At 38.7% G+C, this 21,330-nt stretch overlaps 1 protein-coding gene across 1 annotated transcript in view; it reads right to left on the bottom strand.

Moving 5' to 3' along the window:
• The window catches only part of llgl1 (LLGL scribble cell polarity complex component 1), a 53,907-nt gene extending 34,356 nt beyond the window's left edge, over positions 1 to 19,551 (bottom strand). Inside the window, exons 1-2 of the mRNA XM_063012871.1 lie at positions 19,344 to 19,551; positions 16,113 to 16,210 (exon numbers count right to left, since the gene is read on the bottom strand). Of these exons, the coding sequence (XP_062868941.1) occupies positions 16,113 to 16,210; positions 19,344 to 19,424 (179 nt within the window). The 5' untranslated portion in view covers positions 19,425 to 19,551. The remainder of the gene's footprint in view (positions 1 to 16,112; positions 16,211 to 19,343) is intronic.
• Positions 19,552 to 21,330: the final 1,779 nt, after the last annotated feature.

Genomic DNA, 21,330 nt, shown 5'->3' with positions numbered 1-21,330 from the left:
TTGCAGATGAGTTGTAGATCAGTGGCACATGTTAATGGTGTCATCAAGATGCACCTTGTTATGGCAGTTGCTGAGTGAGCTGGCAATAAATAGCACCCTTTTGGAATGTATCTTTGTGTGTTATTTGCTTCACACACAAACAATGGCCTTATGCTGCCTACATTTTGCACACAACGTGCACTTGTTCTGATGAAGAATAGCAACAAAGCTGATCAGAAGAACCCAAAAAGTGTTGCCTCATGAGCAGATATTTTGTGACAAGACATTTTTGTGTTGTTTACGTACATTTATCCACCTGTTTTGGTATATTCAGTCGATTAGCTAACCAGCTGCATTACATATAAATATGCTTTGTTATAATAAAAGCATAAACAAAAGGAGTTTTGTCATGGCGTCCATTTTTATCTGACCAGAAACCACTTGAACGCACATCATGTCGTAATTACGACCTCCAAACTCGTAAGTAGGAACTTCCGAGGAAGACTTGAAGGCAGCATTATTTACATGAAGTGCTATTTACATTAAGCAACAGTATCGAATCGGATTTTTTTCCATCCGATATCCAATCCAGTGAATTGGGCGAATATCGGACCGATACAGAGTATCGGATCAGTGCCAGCCCTAGTAAGAACCCTACAATATGTTCAGCACAACTGCTATACTCAGTGTGCACCCATGTCAAGAGCTCTTTTAATATACTCTGCTTAGCACCCCATTTTTTCATTCACAGATTTCACTGCAGCTTCAACAATTTTCAACATGTCTGAAATCACTGGTGACTAGTCATGTAGCATGTTCTTCCCAACTGATGACAGAGCTAGAAATTAAGTATTAAAAAAAGTCTAGATGTTAGAGTGGACACTAAAAATGAAACTAAAAACCAAAATCAGCAACCCCCCCCAAAAGGCTGTAAAGAAATCAGAATCTGATAATAATGCACTTTTTTCAACATGCAGATGCCAAATTTCACTTAACTGAAGATCTGAAGTTTTGTATGGAGGAGACAAGTACACAAGAGGAGGGGGAAGGGAACCAATTTTAGTCCTCTTTGTGTGTTCAGGAGGCTTGCATCAGAATACTAATGGAACTAATGGTTCCTGAGTGATGCGTCCACAGGAAGTGAGTGAGTGAGGAGAGAAGGAATGTAAGAAATATTTAATTGATGCAAATAAAAAGTAGAAAAGCAGAGCCTAAATAAAATGTGAGCAAGACTGGTCAAGATCTCGAGAGGTAAACAGAAAACACTGAAACCTTGTGGAGGAAAACTATTGAAGCACTGAGGACTATGCAAAAAGAGGGGAGAACGGAGAGAAGTAAAGAGCATGACAAGAAGATACTGGGCTGGGATACTGGGTTTACTCAGCTGCATTTAATCAGAAAAGATTCCAGCACAAAGTGAGAATGTTTAATAAAATTAGACTCATACCTTTAAGAAGTACCTTGCTAGAGTCAAATATTTAATAAAGCTTAGTTTCAGTTTAAACCAAGTTTCAGTTTAATTTTGAAGCAACACTTTTGCATGGGAAAAATGTAAAGCAGCTTAGCCCCTGGTGGAAGCGAAGAAATACAGAATGGTAGAAAATTATTGTGTTTATTAGGATTTTAACGTCATGTTTTACACACTTTGATTACATTCATGACAGGAACGGTAGTTACTGGTTACACAAGATTCATCAGTTCAGGTCTTTTAATTTCAAAACTCAATCATGGACAGTTTTGTATCTCCAATTCACCTCACTTACATGTCTGGAGTGTGGGAGGAAACCGGAGCTCGTGGAAGAAATCCACACAGACACAAGGAGAACATGCAAACTCCACACAGAAAGGACCCACACCGCTCCACCTGGGAATCAAACCCAGGACATTCTTGCTGTGAGGCAACAGTGCTACCCACCAAACCAACACGCTGCTTCCTACAGAATTTATATTAAAGGGTATATATTTTTTAATCTACAGAAGTGAATCTACATAACACTCTTTTAAATCTTCTGGTCAGGGAGGCAGCAGGTTCAGTTTCACTAGGAAGGACTGGACACAAGGCAGGAAAATCCTATACAAAAATCGCAGGGCTTAGTCCATTCCATCCTACCCTCCACGGCATAGCCAATCATGTATATGTAGACACTAGATGGCCACCACTGATATTCGACCACCAATCTTAGCAATAGTGGGCTAACATAGTAGACCACTACACCAACCAGACACAGATTCCACACTTATTCATTTAATATTGTAATGTACTTTTGAGGAAAACTAAATTAGAGGAAACTTAGTGTTTTAGCCAAAACGTAAACTCCACAACGCTAAGCCAGCTAATTAAACTAGTAATGCTAGTAATTAAACGACGAGATCATCGGAAGTGTTAGTGGGAGCTGGTTAGCCAAAACAAACTATTAGTAGGCTTATTTCTAAAATATTTATTTTAAACACTCGGTTTGTTCACTAAAACTGCAAGTCTGCCTGTTATGATTTAAACTTGTCATTAAACAGTGTCAGGTTTTACAATGCTTGTAGGAATAGCCACAAAATCATGTTATACATCACATTTAGCCCTGCGAGTTATGTGCTAACATTACTCAAATAAAAGTAATTAGAATATGAACTGTATTGTTAATAATGAATTAAGTTAATAACAATAGTTTAGTGATGCCACTTGTTTCATTAACAGGACAGCTAACTTGGCTGCAAATTATGTCTCAAAGTGCATACTACATATATCAGTCATGATACCAACACCACTATTGGCCATGCACTGCTTTATCATCCTATATAGCACAACTGAATGACATTTGGAACACAACCAAAGCAATACATGAGTAATTTTAAGCACCTTGTCATTCTGGATAAGTGTGTTAGTCCAATGTTCTTAGTTATAGTAGTTTATTGGCAGCAAGCTGACCTGTATTTTTACTCTACACATGTTTCTGTTCAAATTTATTAATAGCTGCTCAGGGATACTTTATTCAATTATTCGAGAATTTTAGTGTGCATTTAAATAAACAACTAGACCGGATCTTTTTATTACTGTTTTAACAGGACACAGCTAAGCAACAGAAAGGAAATCACTAAATAAAACCAGAGTAATGTGTAAATACATATTTCCTGAGGATTTACGCAGACAGCCAAGAGATCGGAAAAAACTATTATGCCCATTCAGAACACTAAAATAAGAAGCCCTAACCAATGGATATGAAATGAAATCTTAAATCATACACAAAAGTCAGAGAGCATCACATTCTGCTATAAACAGACCCAGCAGAAGTGTCAGCATATTGACAGTGACCGACACATGGAAACAACACTCAGAAATGAAAAGAGGCAATTCTCCCAATTATTTGGTGGCTAGTGCAGTGGCCTTGGAAACCGTTTCAAAAGACGCCTCTGGCGAGGCCATGTCCAGAGGCAAAGCGTTAGAAGAATCTCCTCTTACGGTGGAGCATGAACTCCAGGGCGAGACAGCATACATTCTTTTGGTGGTGAATCCAGCTACTCCAACAGTCTATTTGTTCCAGACATTCTCTTTTCTCCCATAAACACATGCACACACAGCTCTGCAATTCCCTGTTCTGTGCCTCTGCAATGTGGTCAGAGAAAACGCATGTTTATGAACAACGAAGCTCGTATTTCATACTGCTCACAATAAAACCAAACTGAGCAACAAAATGTTCATACATAAAAAACATTATATCAATAGTGAACAATACTCTTAAATCCACTGTGTTTATCTGAAACTGCGTTTATATGACCTGTAAACATGCATAGACTGACATTGAATGCTTCTTGTAAGGAAGCACAAGATGTGTGTGCGCCACCTAGTACCAGAGAATTATGGATTCAAGTGACCTCATCTCCAGTCGAGCTGTGAGGAGTTTTGCATGAGTCTGCATAGGTTTCCTCCCACTTCCCAAAAACATGCAGAAAATTGACTAGCTACTCTACATTCTAGCTGCCTAGATGCAGGGAAGTGACAGAATAAGTGAATGTGTGTTCTCCACAATAGACTGAAAACCAGATCAGGATAACCATCTACTTCTGGCTGTTACCAGACCGACCACAACCAACCTTGATTAGGATTTAGTGATTACAAAAGATGAATGAATGAGAACAAAATTGAATTTGGAGGCTGTATTTTACAGAAATTTATAACAGTTGTGTAAATAGCCAACATTAAGTAAGCGCCGACTGATAAACTGCAAAGTCAAGTCTTAAATATTTACAGTATTTATTTATTAGGATTTTAGTCAGGTTTTGCACATTTTGGTTAAATTCATGACAGAAACGGTAGTTACTGGTTACACAAGATTCATCAGTTTACAAGTTTAATGTCAAACACAGTCATGGACTATTCAGTAGCTCCAATTAACCTCACTTGCATGTCTTTGGACTGTGGGAGGAAACCGGAGCTACTGGAGGAAACCCATGCAGACACAGTGGGACCGCCTCACCAGGGAATCAAACCCAGGACCTTCTTGCTGTGAGGCGACAGTGCTACCCACCGAGCCACCGTGCCACCCAAAGTCTTAAATATAATTTAGGCATTATTACTGCAGCCTTAGATCTCAATACATTTGGGGGAATTGAACAGATCTGAAACCTCTCAACAACAACATCCATGCTGGCTAAAGAGGATCATGGACTAGCACACATTCCCTCTTACACCTGAAGCCATAAAGCTGTTTTTGCCAGCCAGCAGCGGATTCCTAGCTAGAGCAATAACACGCTACATTCCGAAGTTTAAGTCTCTACTGCAGCTGCAATAAGGTCAGCAAACATGAGGAAATTAAATCCCTTGACAGCTTATCAATCTTCAACATTTTGGTCCTGGTCTACGAGTTACCAGTCATTTCTACATGTGACAGCGTAGACAGCGGTGTCAGTTTGTACAATACATGCAGTAATGCCAACTTTTGCCTACATCATAGTAGTTAAAGAAGGAACTAACTGCAGCCAGCTACAATTTAGCATGACTTTTCGCCGAGTTACACTACAAGTGGTAAAACAATCATGTTAATGTTGAAGCTAAAAGAGCTTACATTCTACGTGCCTGCAATCAGCTGTACATAATAAAAGTAAGCTAATAAAGGTACTTGAAGGCATATTTCATATCATTTATCATCATATCATTTGCTTAACATACTAAAAAAAGAATTAGTAGAATGTCTTTTTCTATGGTATATTCAGTAAATGAACAGTATCTTCATTAAAATGAGCTGAAGTTGTAAAAAGTTATACTATAAGGCGGTCTTATCCTATTTATATTATCACCTTTAACTAATAATTCTAAATACTTTAAATGGCTGGTTGGATAGCGTGCATGTTAAGCTAGTAGTTTAGGGAAGCAAGAACCCAATACAGATTACAACCATCCATCTACATTAAAACAGATAGGAGATAAAAATGTCCAGGGTGCTACAAAGACTTACCTATCCGATTAAACAATTTATCTACATTTCTACAGATGTCCCTACTTAAATGTCCTTAGACACACATAGACTCATCACCCTTCCATATCAGCACCAAAGCCAGATAAAAGCTCTGTTTATCTAAGGTTCAGGGTGAAGGGGGCGACGGTGAGTGCCGGAATTTATGGGCTCATGCTACTTAACCAATTCAAGATGGACCTGCAACACTATTCCAGAACGGCTATGCAATGCAGCTTTACTGATGAAGTCAAAACTGCTAGATGCCAAGGTCAGAAACTACAAGTCCACTGATAAACACAGAAAGACAGTGTCAGTTATGGATTAAAAAAAAAAAAATTTAAAAAAAAAAAAAAAAAAAAAGATTTAAGGTCAGTAGGTTTCCAACAAAACAACTTTCTACAGCTTGCATACTTTTAAAGTCAATCGAGAATTTGGAGCAATTATGTCCACTTTTTATTTCTTTCCGTTTATGGTTGTGTAAATGCCAAAAATCAAGATAAACCATGAACAGATTTTAATAGTATGCTTTTTTTTTTGTTTATTATTGTGTTAAAGTTAAAGCTGATTAAAAATATCTGCTGTTGCTTGTACTGGGGTTGCTATGAAGTAATTTGCTGCATATATGATTCTAGTAATTAGTTAACATATTAACAGATTAAAGTGAGTTAAAAGTAAGTTTCACTACAATTGTTTTTTACAATATATGTAACGTCTGTCTTTCCCCAGAGTTTCTTTACTTCCTACTTAACCAGCTACAACATAATTATCTACAAATATGACATACCGACAAATGAAATACGACAATTGTCACTCCATTAGTCAACACAGCTAACTGGCATTGAACAGACTGCATACTACTTGACCATGGATTCAGCCAAGTACTTAGGCAACAAAAACAACATGAAATACTAATAAGCCAAAAATAATAATAATAATAATAATAATAATAAGTTTATGCAACCAGTTGATGTGAGAGTAATATGCAGGGTTTGTCAAAAAGTTTCAGCACTTTTTAAAACTCTATTTATTAATCATTTAAAAAACAAATTACATCCATTTTCTACAGTCACCTTCTGATGCATTTTTCCCAGCGCCGTACCAAATTTATGCCATCACTAATAAATGTTTTTAGTTGAGCATGTAGCCACTGATGCACCTCTGCTTTCACATCATCACATGAAAATCTTCTTCCCCTTAAAGCTTCTTTGATCGGTCCAAAAAGGTGGAAATCAGACAACGCTAAATCTGGACTACAAGCTCTCTCAGACACAACCAATTATTTCTCCTCCCATCCTCACTGTTTCCAACCAAAATATAAGTGCAGAAACTGCAGAAGACCCCTTGTAGTAGCACAAAAAACTACTACTGTGCGCAGCTTCCCTTCTTGCACAACATAAGTATCTGGTGACTAGCAGTTCATTCAGATGAGTCATGTGTTTTGGTTAAATTCTACCCAGGGCCCCAGGAGTTGATCTACACAGGGGCCTTGTTTTGGAGACATTTGCATAAAGTTGAGATAAATTAGTGCAACCAAGAATTAAAACTTAGCATCAGCAAACTTTGGGTTACTTACTTTATAAGTCATAGACTGCATCAAGTGATTCTGGTTGAGTGACAAGATCAACTAGCTTTCAAAAAAGGTATATGTTATTTGGTGGAGTCAATGTTAGGTTGTCAGTTGGTTGCACAATGGAAAAAAACTGCTCCAAGGCAGGAATACATTCTTGACAGGGCAGGGCAGATAAAAATATATAAATATATATATTTAAGAATTAGTAATGTGAATTGCTTATTACAAATACAAAAGTGCATATTATCTAGTTTAATGTTTAGGCACAATTTAAAAATCTACAAAACCCTTTTAAACATTTGTAATTAGCTCATAAACAGAGGTTGTTTTAAAAAGAAACTCTTTATGAGGATAATTACACCAAGGCAAAAACTACATACGTAATCCTGTATACACACCCATGTGCAGTCAGACAAAGGAAATGCATCTAAAACATTAGCTGGGCTCAGAACAGCATTTTTGCAGCTGATTAACATTGTAAATTAAAGGTGTAGAGAAGCATTCAGTGAAGGCTGATGCCTGTGCTATCAGCTGCAGAAAGATTGTGTCCAGAATGATAGAGTTGAATGGTGCTAAACACAGCTGCCATCCTTCAGAATCTAGTAAAGCTAGGAGACTGAGTCAGTGCCCTTAGAGTCTGTCTCTCAGCTTGGCTGTGCCTGATAGTACCAGCCTCCTTTACGTTGCTGCACATCAAAGCCCTGCACTGTGTGCCTAGTGCCCATCCCCACGAGGGCTCAGGAACATCCTGAACCAAAAAGTACAAATTCTGCAACTTCACCTCTTACTATATATATGAAACCAGAAAGAAGCCAGACACTGTTTGTGATTCTGTTCAAACTGATAAGCAATAAGCTGCCCAAATAAATTGCAGACTGCCAAGATAATCTCCAAAACTGCAGTCTGAAAGTAGTAATTACTCCCTCCTGAGTATTTTCTTAGCCTAGAGTAATAGCATGACCAGTGTGATCACCTTTCAAAGCTAAATTCCTTAGGGTTACAGACAAACTGTTAAGTGGGTTAACAAGCAGAATGTTTTTTGTTTTTTTTAATGCCGTGTTGTCATTTATAAAACGGATAGTTCCGGTCCTAAAATCTGATTGGCTTCGAAGCCGTTGTAAAATCCCCGATAAACGCACACCTAGGACCACCTCACATCATTCCATATTAATACGCCACTGAATAGAGAAAGTTAATGTTATTTTCGCCCTCACGTTGCCTAGCAACACTGTTAATCGGATTACCTTGCGTCGCGGAAGAATGCTTTATTGTAAGTTTATACACAATAAATACATTTATAATTAAACATTGTTGTATTTATTATATTTTATGTTGACCGCCATTTTATAAAAGCAATAAGCCACTCGAGACCGTACGTTACTGTTACGATTTTAGCACGGGGAAAGAAGTTTTAGGCACTCCGCTTCGCGTCGTGCCAAAAACGTCATCCCCGTGCTAAAATCACAGTAACGTACGGCCTCTCGTGGCTTGTTGCTTTAATCTATGACAATCACGTCAGGAATCTGTGTTTTGTGATTATATACAAGTGAATAATATACAACTGGAATATATATATATATACAGTGTATCACAAAAGTGAGTACACCCCTCACATTTTTGCAAATATTAGATTATATCTTTTCATGGGACAACACTATAGACATGAAACTTGGATATAACTTAGAGTAGTCAGTGTACAACTTGTATAGCAGTGTAGATTTACTGTCTTCTGAAAATAACTCAACACACAGGCATTAATGTCTAAATAGCTGGCAACATAAGTGAGTACACCCCACAGTGAACATGTCCAAATTGTGCCCAAATGTGTCGTTGTCCCTCCCTGGTGTCATGTGTCAAGGTCCCAGGTGTAAATGGGGAGCAGGGCTGTTAAATTTGGTGTTTTGGGTACAATTCTCTCATACTGGCCACTGGATATTCAACATGGCACCTCATGGCAAAGAACTCTCTGAGGATGGGAGAAATAGAATTGTTGCTCTCCACAAAGATAGCCTGGGCTATAAGAAGATTGCTAACACCCTGAAACTGAGCTACAGCATGGTGGCCAAGGTCATACAGCGGTTTTCCAGGACAGGTTCCACTCGGAACAGGCTTCGCCAGGGTCGACCAAAGAAGTTGAGTCCATGTGTTCGGCGTCATATCCAGAGGTTGGCTTTAAAAAATAGACACATGAGTGCTGCCAGCATTGCTGCAGAGGTTGAAGACATGGGAGGTCAGCCTGTCAGTGCTCAGACCATACGCCGCACACTGCATCAACTCAGTCTGCATGGTCGTCATCCCAGAAGGAAGCTGACGCACAAGAAAGCCCGCAAACAGTTTGCTGAAGACAAGCAGTCCAAGAACATGGATTACTGGAATGCCCTGTGGTCTGACGAGACCAAGATAAACTTGTTTGGCTCAGATGGTGTCCAGCATGTGTGGCGGCGCCCTGGTGAGAAGTACCAAGACAACTGTATCTTGCCTACAGTCAAGCATGGTGGTGGTAGCATCATGGTCTTGGGCTGCATGAGTGTTGCTGGCACTGGGGAGCTGCAGTTCATTGAGGGAAACATGAATTCCAACATGTACTGTGACATTCTGAAACAGAGCATGATCCCCTCCCTTCGAAAACTGGTAAAGGTAAAGGTGATGGACTAAACCCAATTGAGCACCTGTGGCGCATCCTCAAGTGGAAGGTGGAGGAGTTCAAGGTGTCTAACATCCACCAGCTCCGTGATGTCATCATGGAGGAGTGGAAGAGGATTCCAGTAGCAACCTGTGCAGCTCTGGTGAATTCCATGCCCAGGAGGGTTAAGGCAGTGCTGGATAATAATGGTGGTCACACAAAATATTGACACTTTGGGCACAATTTGGACATGTTCACTGTGGGGTGTACTCACTTATGTTGCCAGCCATTTAGACATTAATGGCTGTGTGTTGAGTTATTTTCAGAAGACCGTAAATCTACACTGCTATACAAGTTGTACACTGACTAAGTTATATCCAAGTTTTATTTCTATAGTGTTGTCCCATGAAAAGATATAATGAAATATTTGCAGAAATGTGAGGGGTGTACTCACTTTTGTGATACACTGTATATATCACAAGAGTACACCCCTCACATTTCTGCAAATATTTTATTATATCTTTTCATGGGACAACACTATAGAAATAAAACTTGGATATAAATTAGAGTAGTCAGTGTACAACTTGTATAGCAGTGTAGATTTACTGTCTTCTGAAAATAACTCAACACAGCCATTAATGTCTAAATGGCTGGCAACATAAGTGAGTACACCCCACAGTGAACATGTCCAAATTGTGCCCAAAGTGTCAATATTTTGTGTGACCACCATTATTATCCAGCACTGCCTTAACCCTCCTGGGCATGGAATTCACCAGAGCTGCACAGGTTGCTACTGGAATCCTCTTCCACTCCTCCATGATGACATCACGGAGCTGGTGGATGTTAGACACCTTGAACTCCTCCAACTTCCACTTGAGGATGCGCCACAGGTGCTCAATTGGGTTTAGTCCATCACCTTTACCTTCAGCTTCCTCAGCAAGGCAGTTGTCATCTTGGAGGTTGTGTTTGGGGTCGTTATCCTGTTGGAAAACTGCCATGAGGCCCAGTTTTCGAAGGGAGGGGATCATGCTCGGTTTCAGAATGTCACAGTACATGTTGGAATTCATGTTTCCCTCAATGAACTGCAGCTCCCCAGTGCCAGCAACACTCATGCAGCCCAAGACCATGATGCTACCACCACCATGCTTGACTGTAGGCAAGATACAGTTGTCTTGGTACTTCTCACCAGGGCGCCGCCACACATGCTGGACACCATCTGAGCCAAACAAGTTTATCTTGGTCTCGTCAGACCACAGGGCATTCCAGTAATCCATGTTCTTGGACTGCTTGTCTTCAGCAAACTGTTTGCGGGCTTTCTTGTGCGTCAGCTTCCTTCTGGGATGACGACCATGCAGACCGAGTTGATGCAGTGTGCGGCGTATGGTCTGAGCACTGACAGGCTGACCTCCCACGTCTTCAACCTCTGCAGCAATGCTGGCAGCACTCATGTGTCTATTTTTTAAAGCCAACCTCTGGATATGACGCCGAACACGTGGACTCAACTTCTTTGGTCGACCCTGGCGAAGCCTGTTCCGAGTGGAACCTGTCCTGGAAAACCGCTGTATGACCTTGGCCACCATGCTGTAGCTCAGTTTCAGGGTGTTAGCAATCTTCTTATAGCCCAGGCCATCTTTGTGGAGAGCAACAATTCTATTTCTCACATCCTCAGAGAGTTCTTTGCCATGTTGAATATCCAGTGGCCAGTATGAGAGAATTGTACCCAAAACACCAAATGTAACAGCCCTGCTCCCCATTTACACCTGGGACCTTGACACATGACACCAGGGAGGGACAACGACACATTTGGGCACAATTTGGACATGTTCACTGTGGGGTGTACTCACTTATGTTGCCAGCTATTTAGACATTAATGGCTGTGTGTTGGCTGAGTTGTTTTCAGAAGACAGTAAATCTACACTGCTATACAAGCTGTACACTGACCACTAAGTTACAGTGTATCACAAAAGTGAGTACACTCCTCACATTTCTGCAAATATTTCATTATATCTTTTCATGGGACAACACTATAGACATGAAACTTGGATATAACTTAGAGTAGTCAGTGTACAGCTTGTATAGCAGTGTAGATTTACTGTCTACTGAAAACAACTCAACACACAGCCATTAATGTCTAAATAGCTGGCAACATAAGTGAGTACACCCCACAGTGAACATGTCCAAATTGTGCCCAAATGTGTCGTTGTCCCTCCCTGGTGTCATGTGTCAAGGTCCCAGGTGTAAATGGGGAGCAGGGCTGTTAAATTTGGTGTTTTAGGTACAATTCTCTCATACTGGCCACTGGATATTCAACATGGCACCTCATGGCAAAGAACTCTCTGAGGATGTGAGAAATAGAATTGTTGCTCTCCACAAAGATGGCCTGGGCTATAAGAAGATTGCTAACCCCCTGAAACTGAGCTACAGCATGGTGGCCAAGGTCATACAGCCGTTTTCCAGGACAGGTTCCACTCGGAACAGGCTTCGCCAGGGTCGACCAAAGAAGTTGAGTCCACGTGTTCGGCGTCATATCCAGAGGTTGGCTTTAAAAAAGACACATGAGTGCTGCCAGCATTGCTGCAGAGGTTGAAGACGTGGGAGGTCAGCCTGTCAGTGCTCAGACCATACGCCGCACACTGCATCAACTCGGTCTGCATGGTCGTCATCCCAGAAGGAAGCTGACGCACAAGAAAGCCCACAAACAGTTTGCTGAAGACAAGCAGTCCAAGAACATGGATTACTGGAATGCCCTGTGGTCTGACGAGACCAAGATAAACTTGTTTGGCTCAGATGGTGTCCAGCATGTGTGGCGGCACCCTGGTGAGAAGTACCAAGACAACTGTATCTTGCCTACAGTCAAGCATGGTGGTGGTAGCATCATGGTCTTGGGCTGCATGAGTGTTGCTGGCACTGGGGAGCTGCAGTTCATTGAGGGAAACATGAATTCCAACATGTACTGTGACATTCTGAAACAGAGCATGATCCCCTCCCTTCGAAAACTGGTAAAGGTAAAGGTGATGGACTAAACCCAATTGAGCACCTGTGGCGCATCCTCAAGTGGAAGGTGGAGGAGTTCAAGGTGTCTAACATCCACCAGCTCCGTGATGTCATCATGGAGGAGTGGAAGAGGATTCCAGTAGCAACCTGTGCAGCTCTGGTGAATTCCATGCCCAGGAGGGTTAAGGCAGTGCTGGATAATAATGGTGGTCACACAAAATATTGACACTTTGGGCACAATTTGGACATGTTCACTGTGGGGTGTACTCACTTATGTTGCCAGCCATTTAGACATTAATGGCTGTGTGTTGAGTTATTTTCAGAAGACCGTAAATCTACACTGCTATACAAGTTGTACACTGACTAAGTTATATCCAAGTTTTATTTCTATAGTGTTGTCCCATGAAAAGATATAATAAAATATTTGCAGAAATGTGAGGGGTGTACTCACTTTTGTGATACACTGTATATCCAAGTTCCATGTCTATAGTGTTGTCCCATGAAAAGATATAATGAAATATTTGCAGAAATGTGAGGGGTGTACTCACTTTTGTGATACACACATATATATATATATACATACATACACACATACATACATACATACATACATACATATATATATTTATATACACTCACATATACACATATATATATATATATATATATATATATATATATATACACAGTATATACAGTATATATTTCAGTTGTATATTATTAAGAAATTTGTGGATTATTTATGAATTATCTTCGGTAAAGATTTAATGTATTGGTGTATGTAGTTTTTGTCCTTCACTGATGACAAGCAAAATGTAAATCACTGTTCAACAATAAACAATTGGTACAGTAAGGAATGTCACAGTTTCACATAAAGACCCCCTGAAAGATTAACAGTCAACTTTTTTCAGGTGATACATTGTGAGTATACACAATTTCGGGTCATTTAGGTCATTGATTTTTATTTATCAGCAACATGTATTTGCACTTTGGTTACATTCATGACAGGCAAGGCAGTTACTCATTACACAAGATTCATCAGTTTAAGTCTTTAAATGTCAAACACAGTCATGGACAATTTTGTATCTCCAATTCACCTCACTTGCATGTCTTTGGACTGTGAGAAGAAACCATAGCTCCCGGAGAACACACACACACTGACACAAGGAGAACATGCAAACTCCACACAGACAGGACCCTGACCACTCCACCTGGGGAATCTAACCCAGGACCTTCTTGCTGTAAAGCGACAGTGCTACCCACCGAACCACTGTGCCGCCCATTTATCAGCAACATAAGAATTTGACAGCAAAAAATAAAATCCAGAAGATTTGACATTTCCATCACATATTATGTGCCACTACTTTGAACCCATTTTACGTGAGAATGCAGCTCTGGCATGTGCTACACTAGCATGTACTGTTAATGGAGGTATTACATGAACCGTGTCCATGTGTAAGTAGTTAACATAACCATCTATTCTTTTTAATGGGGCTTGATCTATGACACAGTAAAGCAGAGAAACTGTGGATCACATCCTGGTTCACAGACACATACAGTGCTGTGAATGTATTTGCCTCTCACCCAATTTCTTTTATTTTTGCTAATGTGTCACATTTAAATGTTCCAAACTATTTCATGCAAGATAAAGACAACACAAGTAAAACAAAATGCAGCTTTTAAATGATCTTTTTATTTATTAAAAGTTAGTCACCCATGTGAAAAAGTAATTACCCCCTAAACATAATAACTGGGTGTGTCACCCTTGGCAGCAACAACTGCAATCAAACATAGGCGATAACTTGAGATGAGTCTTTTATATTGCTGTGGATGCATTCTGGCACACTCTGCTTCACAGACTTGTTTTAATTTGGGTGCATTGAAGGGATTTTTAAGGCATGAACTTTGTTTAAGTTCTTGCCACAACATCTCAACCAGATTTTAGTCAGAACTTTGATTCGGCCACTCCAAAAGACTCAACAGTCCACAGAATATTATCCCAAAAGTCATGGGCGTCATCTAGATGTTTTTGGCAAATGCAAGATAAGCCTTTGTGGGGGGTTTTTCTTACATCAGCAGAGGTTTGCACCTTGCAACTACCCCATGGATGCCATTTTGCCCAGTGTCTATTATGGAATCGTGCACTTTTACTCTAAAAAGGTTGAGTCATCAATAGATTCTTGGTTACATGTTGGCAGGTCAACCACTCATGGGTAATTTCACCTCTGTTCAAAGCCTTTGTTTCACATCTGTAATTGAATCTCTTTAGAATGTGCCATAATGTGCTGCTTTTTGAACCCTTCAAGCCTGCCTCATATTGCCGGACAAGTTCTATTTAAGTGATGTTTAGATTCAACAGGTCTGACAGTAATCATATCAGGGTTTGGCTGGTACATCAATAATGTAACAATGTCATTTACATAATGATTATGTTTGTAAATTAAAAAGTATGTTAGACTTAAAGGTTTTTATAGCACATTCAGTTTAGGTGTTTTACCCATGTCCACTGCTGTCCACAAGTGTATAAACATATGCTTCCACCTTGTGAACCAACAAAGCAAGTGGGTTTGGCTGGTAAATTGGAACCAAACTCTCAACTGAATTTTGTTAACTGTTTGATCAAATAGTGTCAAATAGTTGTGTTTACTTTGGTTTAATACTTGGTCTAATATTAAAAGTAGCTGAATGATCTGAAACATAAGTGTGACAAATACACAAAAACAGAAGACATTTGGAAGACAGCAATGGGCAGTGAAAGCTCAACAGTTAAGGTAAAGGTCATTGAAGCACCAAGCAGTGGACCCCTTGGCAAAAACCCTCAATTGCTCGCATTGTAATTAGGTGTAAATGATTGGAAAATAGTGTTCATTAAATGCCATAAAAAGTAAACAAATTAATAAAAACAAGTAATGAAGTAAAAAAAAGTCATGTGAGCCAGTGTTCTAAAACACTGATTAACTAATTGCACTGTGACTAAGCAAACAAACATTTTCAAAAAAAAAAAAAAAAAAAAATATGAACTGGTATCAGCAGATGATTCAAGCTGGCTTTACCAGACCTGCCCAATCCAGACTGGTTATAATGTTTTACAGATTCAGGTATCCAGTTGTTCTGATTCATTTCTATTATTTCTTTCGCACAAAATGTACACAAATTCATTCAAATATTTTATAGTCTTAAATGTTTCCAGTTACAGAAACAAAATCATGAAATCAAATTAACAAGGATTTACAAATAATTGCCATGGTTAAAGCATAAAGTAGCCTATTACTCATTGTACACTCACCAGTGTTCCATTTAAACAAACCACAAACACAGAACCTGTTTAAACTAAGGACAGCATGTTGTGTAATTTAGGTTGTTTCTGCTTAATGAAGCAGACTTACTAGGAAAAATACAGTTCCAACATATTCATGCAAGAAAGTGCTTTTGCAGTGTGGTAGTCACTCACCATCATTGCACAGACATGTAGTACACAGGCTTCCTGTTTGAAAAAGGATACACTTTGATGGCTCCTGATTTGGTTCCAATGGCCATTAGTTGTAGTTTGGGGTCATAGGCCAAAGCACTCGGCTGATTGGGGAATCCATGTTCAACAGTCTGGCGGGAGAAAAAAGAAAAAATTTATATAAATTCTATCTACTGCATACAGTAAGTCTACAGTGCAACATCTGCTCATTAATCTCATTATAATCCCTGTGAAGAAAATAAATGTTATTCAGAAAAAATACGTAACAGTAATTTGTCCTGGAAAGTCATTTTATATTATTAAAATACAACGTATGACGTAGGTGATTTTGCAATAAGTAACAAAATGCTAAGTCCTCACATAGAAAAAAAAACACTTGCACACTTAGGACTGAATTTAACTGCTTTAATCAATCTTCTCAGGTCTTAAAAGTCCAAAATTGCACCACTGAATAAAGGAAATGCTTTTACATAAAAGCCTGTTTCAGTCACCCTGCTTTATTTTTTTATAGACAGTCAGTTAAGCTGTGTATAAAGTTAGGTGCAGAGGGGCTTCTTATTTCATTCTTAGTTTGATTTCTCATATTTAGCTATTTCACTGTCAAACTCACATCCATAATGTAACAATGTCATATACATAAAGATTATGTTTGTAATTTAAAAAGCACATTAGACTTAAAGGTTTTTATAGCACATTCAGTTTAGGTGTTTTACCAATGTCCACTGCTGTCCACAGGTGTATAAAACATATGCTTCCACCTTGTGAACCAACAAAGCAAGGTTTAAAAACACAGAGTACATACCATTTGCTTTAATGTTAGTTCTAACTCTTCCTTTTTAGGACTCAAAAGAAAGGTGTGAGTAAAATGAAATGAGAACACAGGAATTAAGACTACATTTCATAATATATTTTTAAAATGAGACAGTGTTGCTGACTACAGCATTACTTTAAAATGACAACTTATGTGTTACCAACTGTGTTGTCCCTAGCATTTATTTATTAAAAAAAAGTCCACTTTATGTAATCCCACAATCAAGTCACTTAAGACGTAGAGATGGAAAAAAAAACATTTATTACATTGCAGGCTGTAGGAGGTATGAGAATTCAAAAGACTTCTACACAAGATACACAAATTCACACTATATAAGGCTTCTGCCACCAGGTTGCTTAGTTTGTTATACGAGGGGGGGCATAATCAGAGTAGTTAAATGTGTACAAAGGAACAAACATTTAATAAGCCTTTACGTTCCCCTTGATTAGTACTGTTTTAGCCTTGTTATTCTCCCATGGATCCAATTTTTGCCTAATCTTTTTTTAACAGTGGAATTATAAATTATGAAATAAATATTTTATGGGTTCTTTTGTGACTTCATGAATAGAATATTGATGCCCTCTTGGAGAAATTTGGGTAGTTACTTTGGGAAACATTCACTACTGTTCCATTTATTTAGATATAATGTCTCTCACTGTGGTTTGCTGGAGCAATAAAGCCTAAGAGATGGCTTTGAATCTCTTCCTTAACTAGTATGTTTATCTCTTCTGGAATTTCTGTTGATCATGTTGTAATCTTTTGGCCTACTTCACACTGCTAGAAAGGCAGGGTGATTAATACAATTAAACTCTGAATTGAATTGGTACATAACCAACAATCTCTCTGTTGTAGCTATAACTGAATTGCATCGTATTCAAGGGTGCAGGGTTTAGAAATGTTGATTTAAAAAGGAAAAGAGAATAGGTCATCTGTCTGTTCACTTTCTGTTTTTGTGAAGTGTTTGGTAAGTGGCTTGCTTAATGGAAAGGAAGTTTTTACATTTTAAGACATCAACTGCATCAATTCATTAATGTCCCAGCTTAGTGTTTAGTATAACAAAACCACATCTTTTGCATTGCTATTCTTTTAAGCTTTGTGAAAGCAAATAACAAAAGGTCTGTGTTAAAACCTAACTGAGAAGCTTAATAAAATAACTTTACAATAGTAGATGCACTGTGTACAGGACACCAAGATTTGGGATGCCAAATAGCAATGCTATTTTTCTGTATTTTCAATCAGCATATCTGAATCAGATAATATAACCATATTACAAATAAAAAGCAATATGATCAATCTAATCTGATAGGGTGGGTGTGGCATACTGTTTGGTATAATTAAAATAATAACTTATAATATGCTCTAAAACTATTTCTTAACTTGTATTAGACAAAATGTGCATTCTTGGATTTTTTTTTTTTTCAGATTAAAATTTTTTTCAGAAATTTACAATTTCATTCTCCTTTCTTTTAGATTTGTACACTTATATAATATCAACCTTCTATCATCAGGATAATAACAAAGTCACAATAATATATGCTGTACAGTACACACCATTATATTTTTGTTTAATATTAGTTATTCAGTTAGAGATGCAAATGTGTGACAACTAACACCAACAACTTCCCACCAGTTGAACAAAAACAGCACTTGTACTGTCACTGCTGGCTTCTTTACAGCTACTGAACTGTATTGGGGCTTTGTTTATCTGTGTATTAACAGACATTTTCTGCCAACTGACATTCACAAGTTTGTACTAGGACAATAAATTAAGCCCTATAGATGCTTAAGCTGTTGGATAATTAGTGATTTTAACCCAAACACACAAATGGCACTAAGTCTGATTCTGCTGATAAAAGTTAGTCTAACCACACAGGAATTTAAGGGGGGGTGGGGGCAATAACTTTGGCACATCTTTGTGTGTAGCTACAATGTGTCACATTGTCGGCATTTAAAGTTATAACAGGTGGTATGTAAAATAGGTTTAATTTCTTAGTAATTACTCAGACGCCATGCTACTTTCCTAAACTGATCTGTTTGGATGAATAGCGCCAGACTGAGTTTGTACATGTGCGTTATGTTGCACACAAGAGGACCAGGGCTAACAAAGACAGACGTTATAACTATTACACACCACAAAACAAACAATAATAAAACAGAAAATAAAAAATACGTAGGTGTGTTAGTTACAAATTTTCCTATATGATTGTACTAAAACTTTAAACAAATTAATAAGTAAACCGTGTTTCTCTAAAATATAAAATATTTTCCAAGCCCAGTGGCAAATCGACAATTAGTTTAGGCATAAAACAAACTAAATGTTGTATTTTCGATAACACTGCACAGAAACTCATCTGCTAATTCAAATGGCACAGTTCACTTGCAACTTGAAACCGCATGCATGGTCTCCAGGGGAAGGGAAAAGCCCACCCGGTGTCTCATACACACATACATACCTTATTAAAAGCAAAAAGGTCTTGCTTGATTTTCTCTCTCTGCGGGTCATTGCCCTGCCGCCTGAACCGAAACTTCATCATCTTGAATGTGCTGCAGTGTATCCGAATGTATCCTAACGCAGCGTCGCAGCTGTTGTATCACGCTACAGTTAAAATCCGTGCACGGTTAAAGCAAGCTCCCATGCGGACAACAGTTCTTACTGGTACCACCGTTCAGAACCACGGGCTCGGACACTGGACTGTGCGTGTGCGTGAGTGCGTGGACGCACTTTGAGTGTTAACAAAATCACAGCGGCCACGCTGAGCAGAACCAATCAGAGACAGAGAATCAGAAACCAATCCGCTAACTCACACCCACGCTGCGCCTTTAAAACCAGGCCTGGATTACTGAGGAATGGGCTCATGCGTATAACAATAAACAGGGCCAATCAAATTACAGCATACGTTTGTTCCAGCCAATCAGAGTAATTTATGATTGCTTAAACAAACATTAATGGCGTAATGACAATACAAACTATACTATATCTTAAAATATAGTTCCTTATTTTAACACTGGTTAGCAAAACCATTTGATTTGAATTAAGCGGTATATTCACTTGAAAACGCATGCTAAGTAATACTAAAATTGTCTGCCATGCTCCAGAGTCCCTAAATGAATTCATATTTACAGGGGGTGGGGGTCTGACCCTTCTAATTAATATCTGGACCCTCCAAAAAGAGTTGGGGGGGAGGGGTGTTAGTTAGCTAAACTGCAATTTAAGGCAAAACTGATATACAGCTGACCAACCAAATTTTCACTGTATTATTCACACTTTGTTTACATGTGATAAAGAGTTTTTATCATGTCTATATCACTTTCCAGAGCACAGATTGCTAAGTAAAAAATATCTGCCAACAAAGTGCCCTCTGTGCAGGTCAGTGTAAACAAAGAAGTAGTCATCTAAATCCTAACAGTGACTTCTGGAGGTAGTCTAGTTTCTGTTCTATTATTAACTTGCACGTACCATCATGCCAGGTAATTAAACTTTGAATATGGAATTAATTCCATAGCATTATTTTATTCCCTATACAACTTTAAATATACCAGGTCATCTAGCTAAGCATTTTCCAATTTATTTTATGCTTCACTGCCAATAGAAAGTCATTATGCCCTATCCTTGCCTTTTGTCACAATATACCATGAAAATAAGTTAAGTCAAACTTTTACAGCTGTTTTACACAAAACCCTCATCAAAGTGAAAATTACCATTTGTTAGGGTCACAGAACAGCAGTGACCCTAAACTCACTGCCAAAAAAAACAAAGCAGTGTCGAGCGAGCAGTGCCTTGCTGCTTAGCACAAAATTTGACTGAACTCGAACTATTCTACAAAAAAGCTGGGCAAATATTTCCCAACTTAGGTAGGTAAGGCTCGTAGGGACATCTCCAATAGCTGTAATTAAAGCAAAAGTTGGCTCTACAAAGTACTAAATCAGTAAATTGGTCTCTGAGTACTGAAGCACATTGTGCATAGAAGTTGCCAACACTGCTGAATCAAAACTTCTCTGGCCTTAACATCTGCACAAAAACTGTGCACTAGGAGCTTAATGGTATGGGTTTCCATGGCCGAGCAGCTGCATGCAAGACTTACATCAACAAGCACAATGCCAGGTGTTCGATGAAGTGGTGTTAAACATGCCACCACTGGACTCAATGGAAATGTGTTCTATGGAGGGGGAATGCTTTACCATATATTATAAAATGGTATATATGGTATATATACCATATATATATCTAAAATCTGATTGGCTGAGCCGCGTTCGAAGCCGTTGTAAAATCCCCGATAAACTCACACCTAGGACCACCTCACATCATTCCATATTAATATGCCACTGAAAAGAAAAAAATTATGTTATTTTTGCCCTCATGTTGCCTAGCAACACTGTTAATCGAACTATTTTGCGTCGCGGAAGAATGCTTTATTGTAAGTTTATACACAATAAATACAT

This window comes from Trichomycterus rosablanca, chromosome 2 (assembly GCF_030014385.1).
Source record: "Trichomycterus rosablanca isolate fTriRos1 chromosome 2, fTriRos1.hap1, whole genome shotgun sequence".
In the NCBI taxonomy this organism is placed as follows: Eukaryota; Metazoa; Chordata; class Actinopteri; order Siluriformes; family Trichomycteridae; genus Trichomycterus; species Trichomycterus rosablanca.
This window is presented reverse-complemented; position numbering and strand designations above follow the sequence as displayed.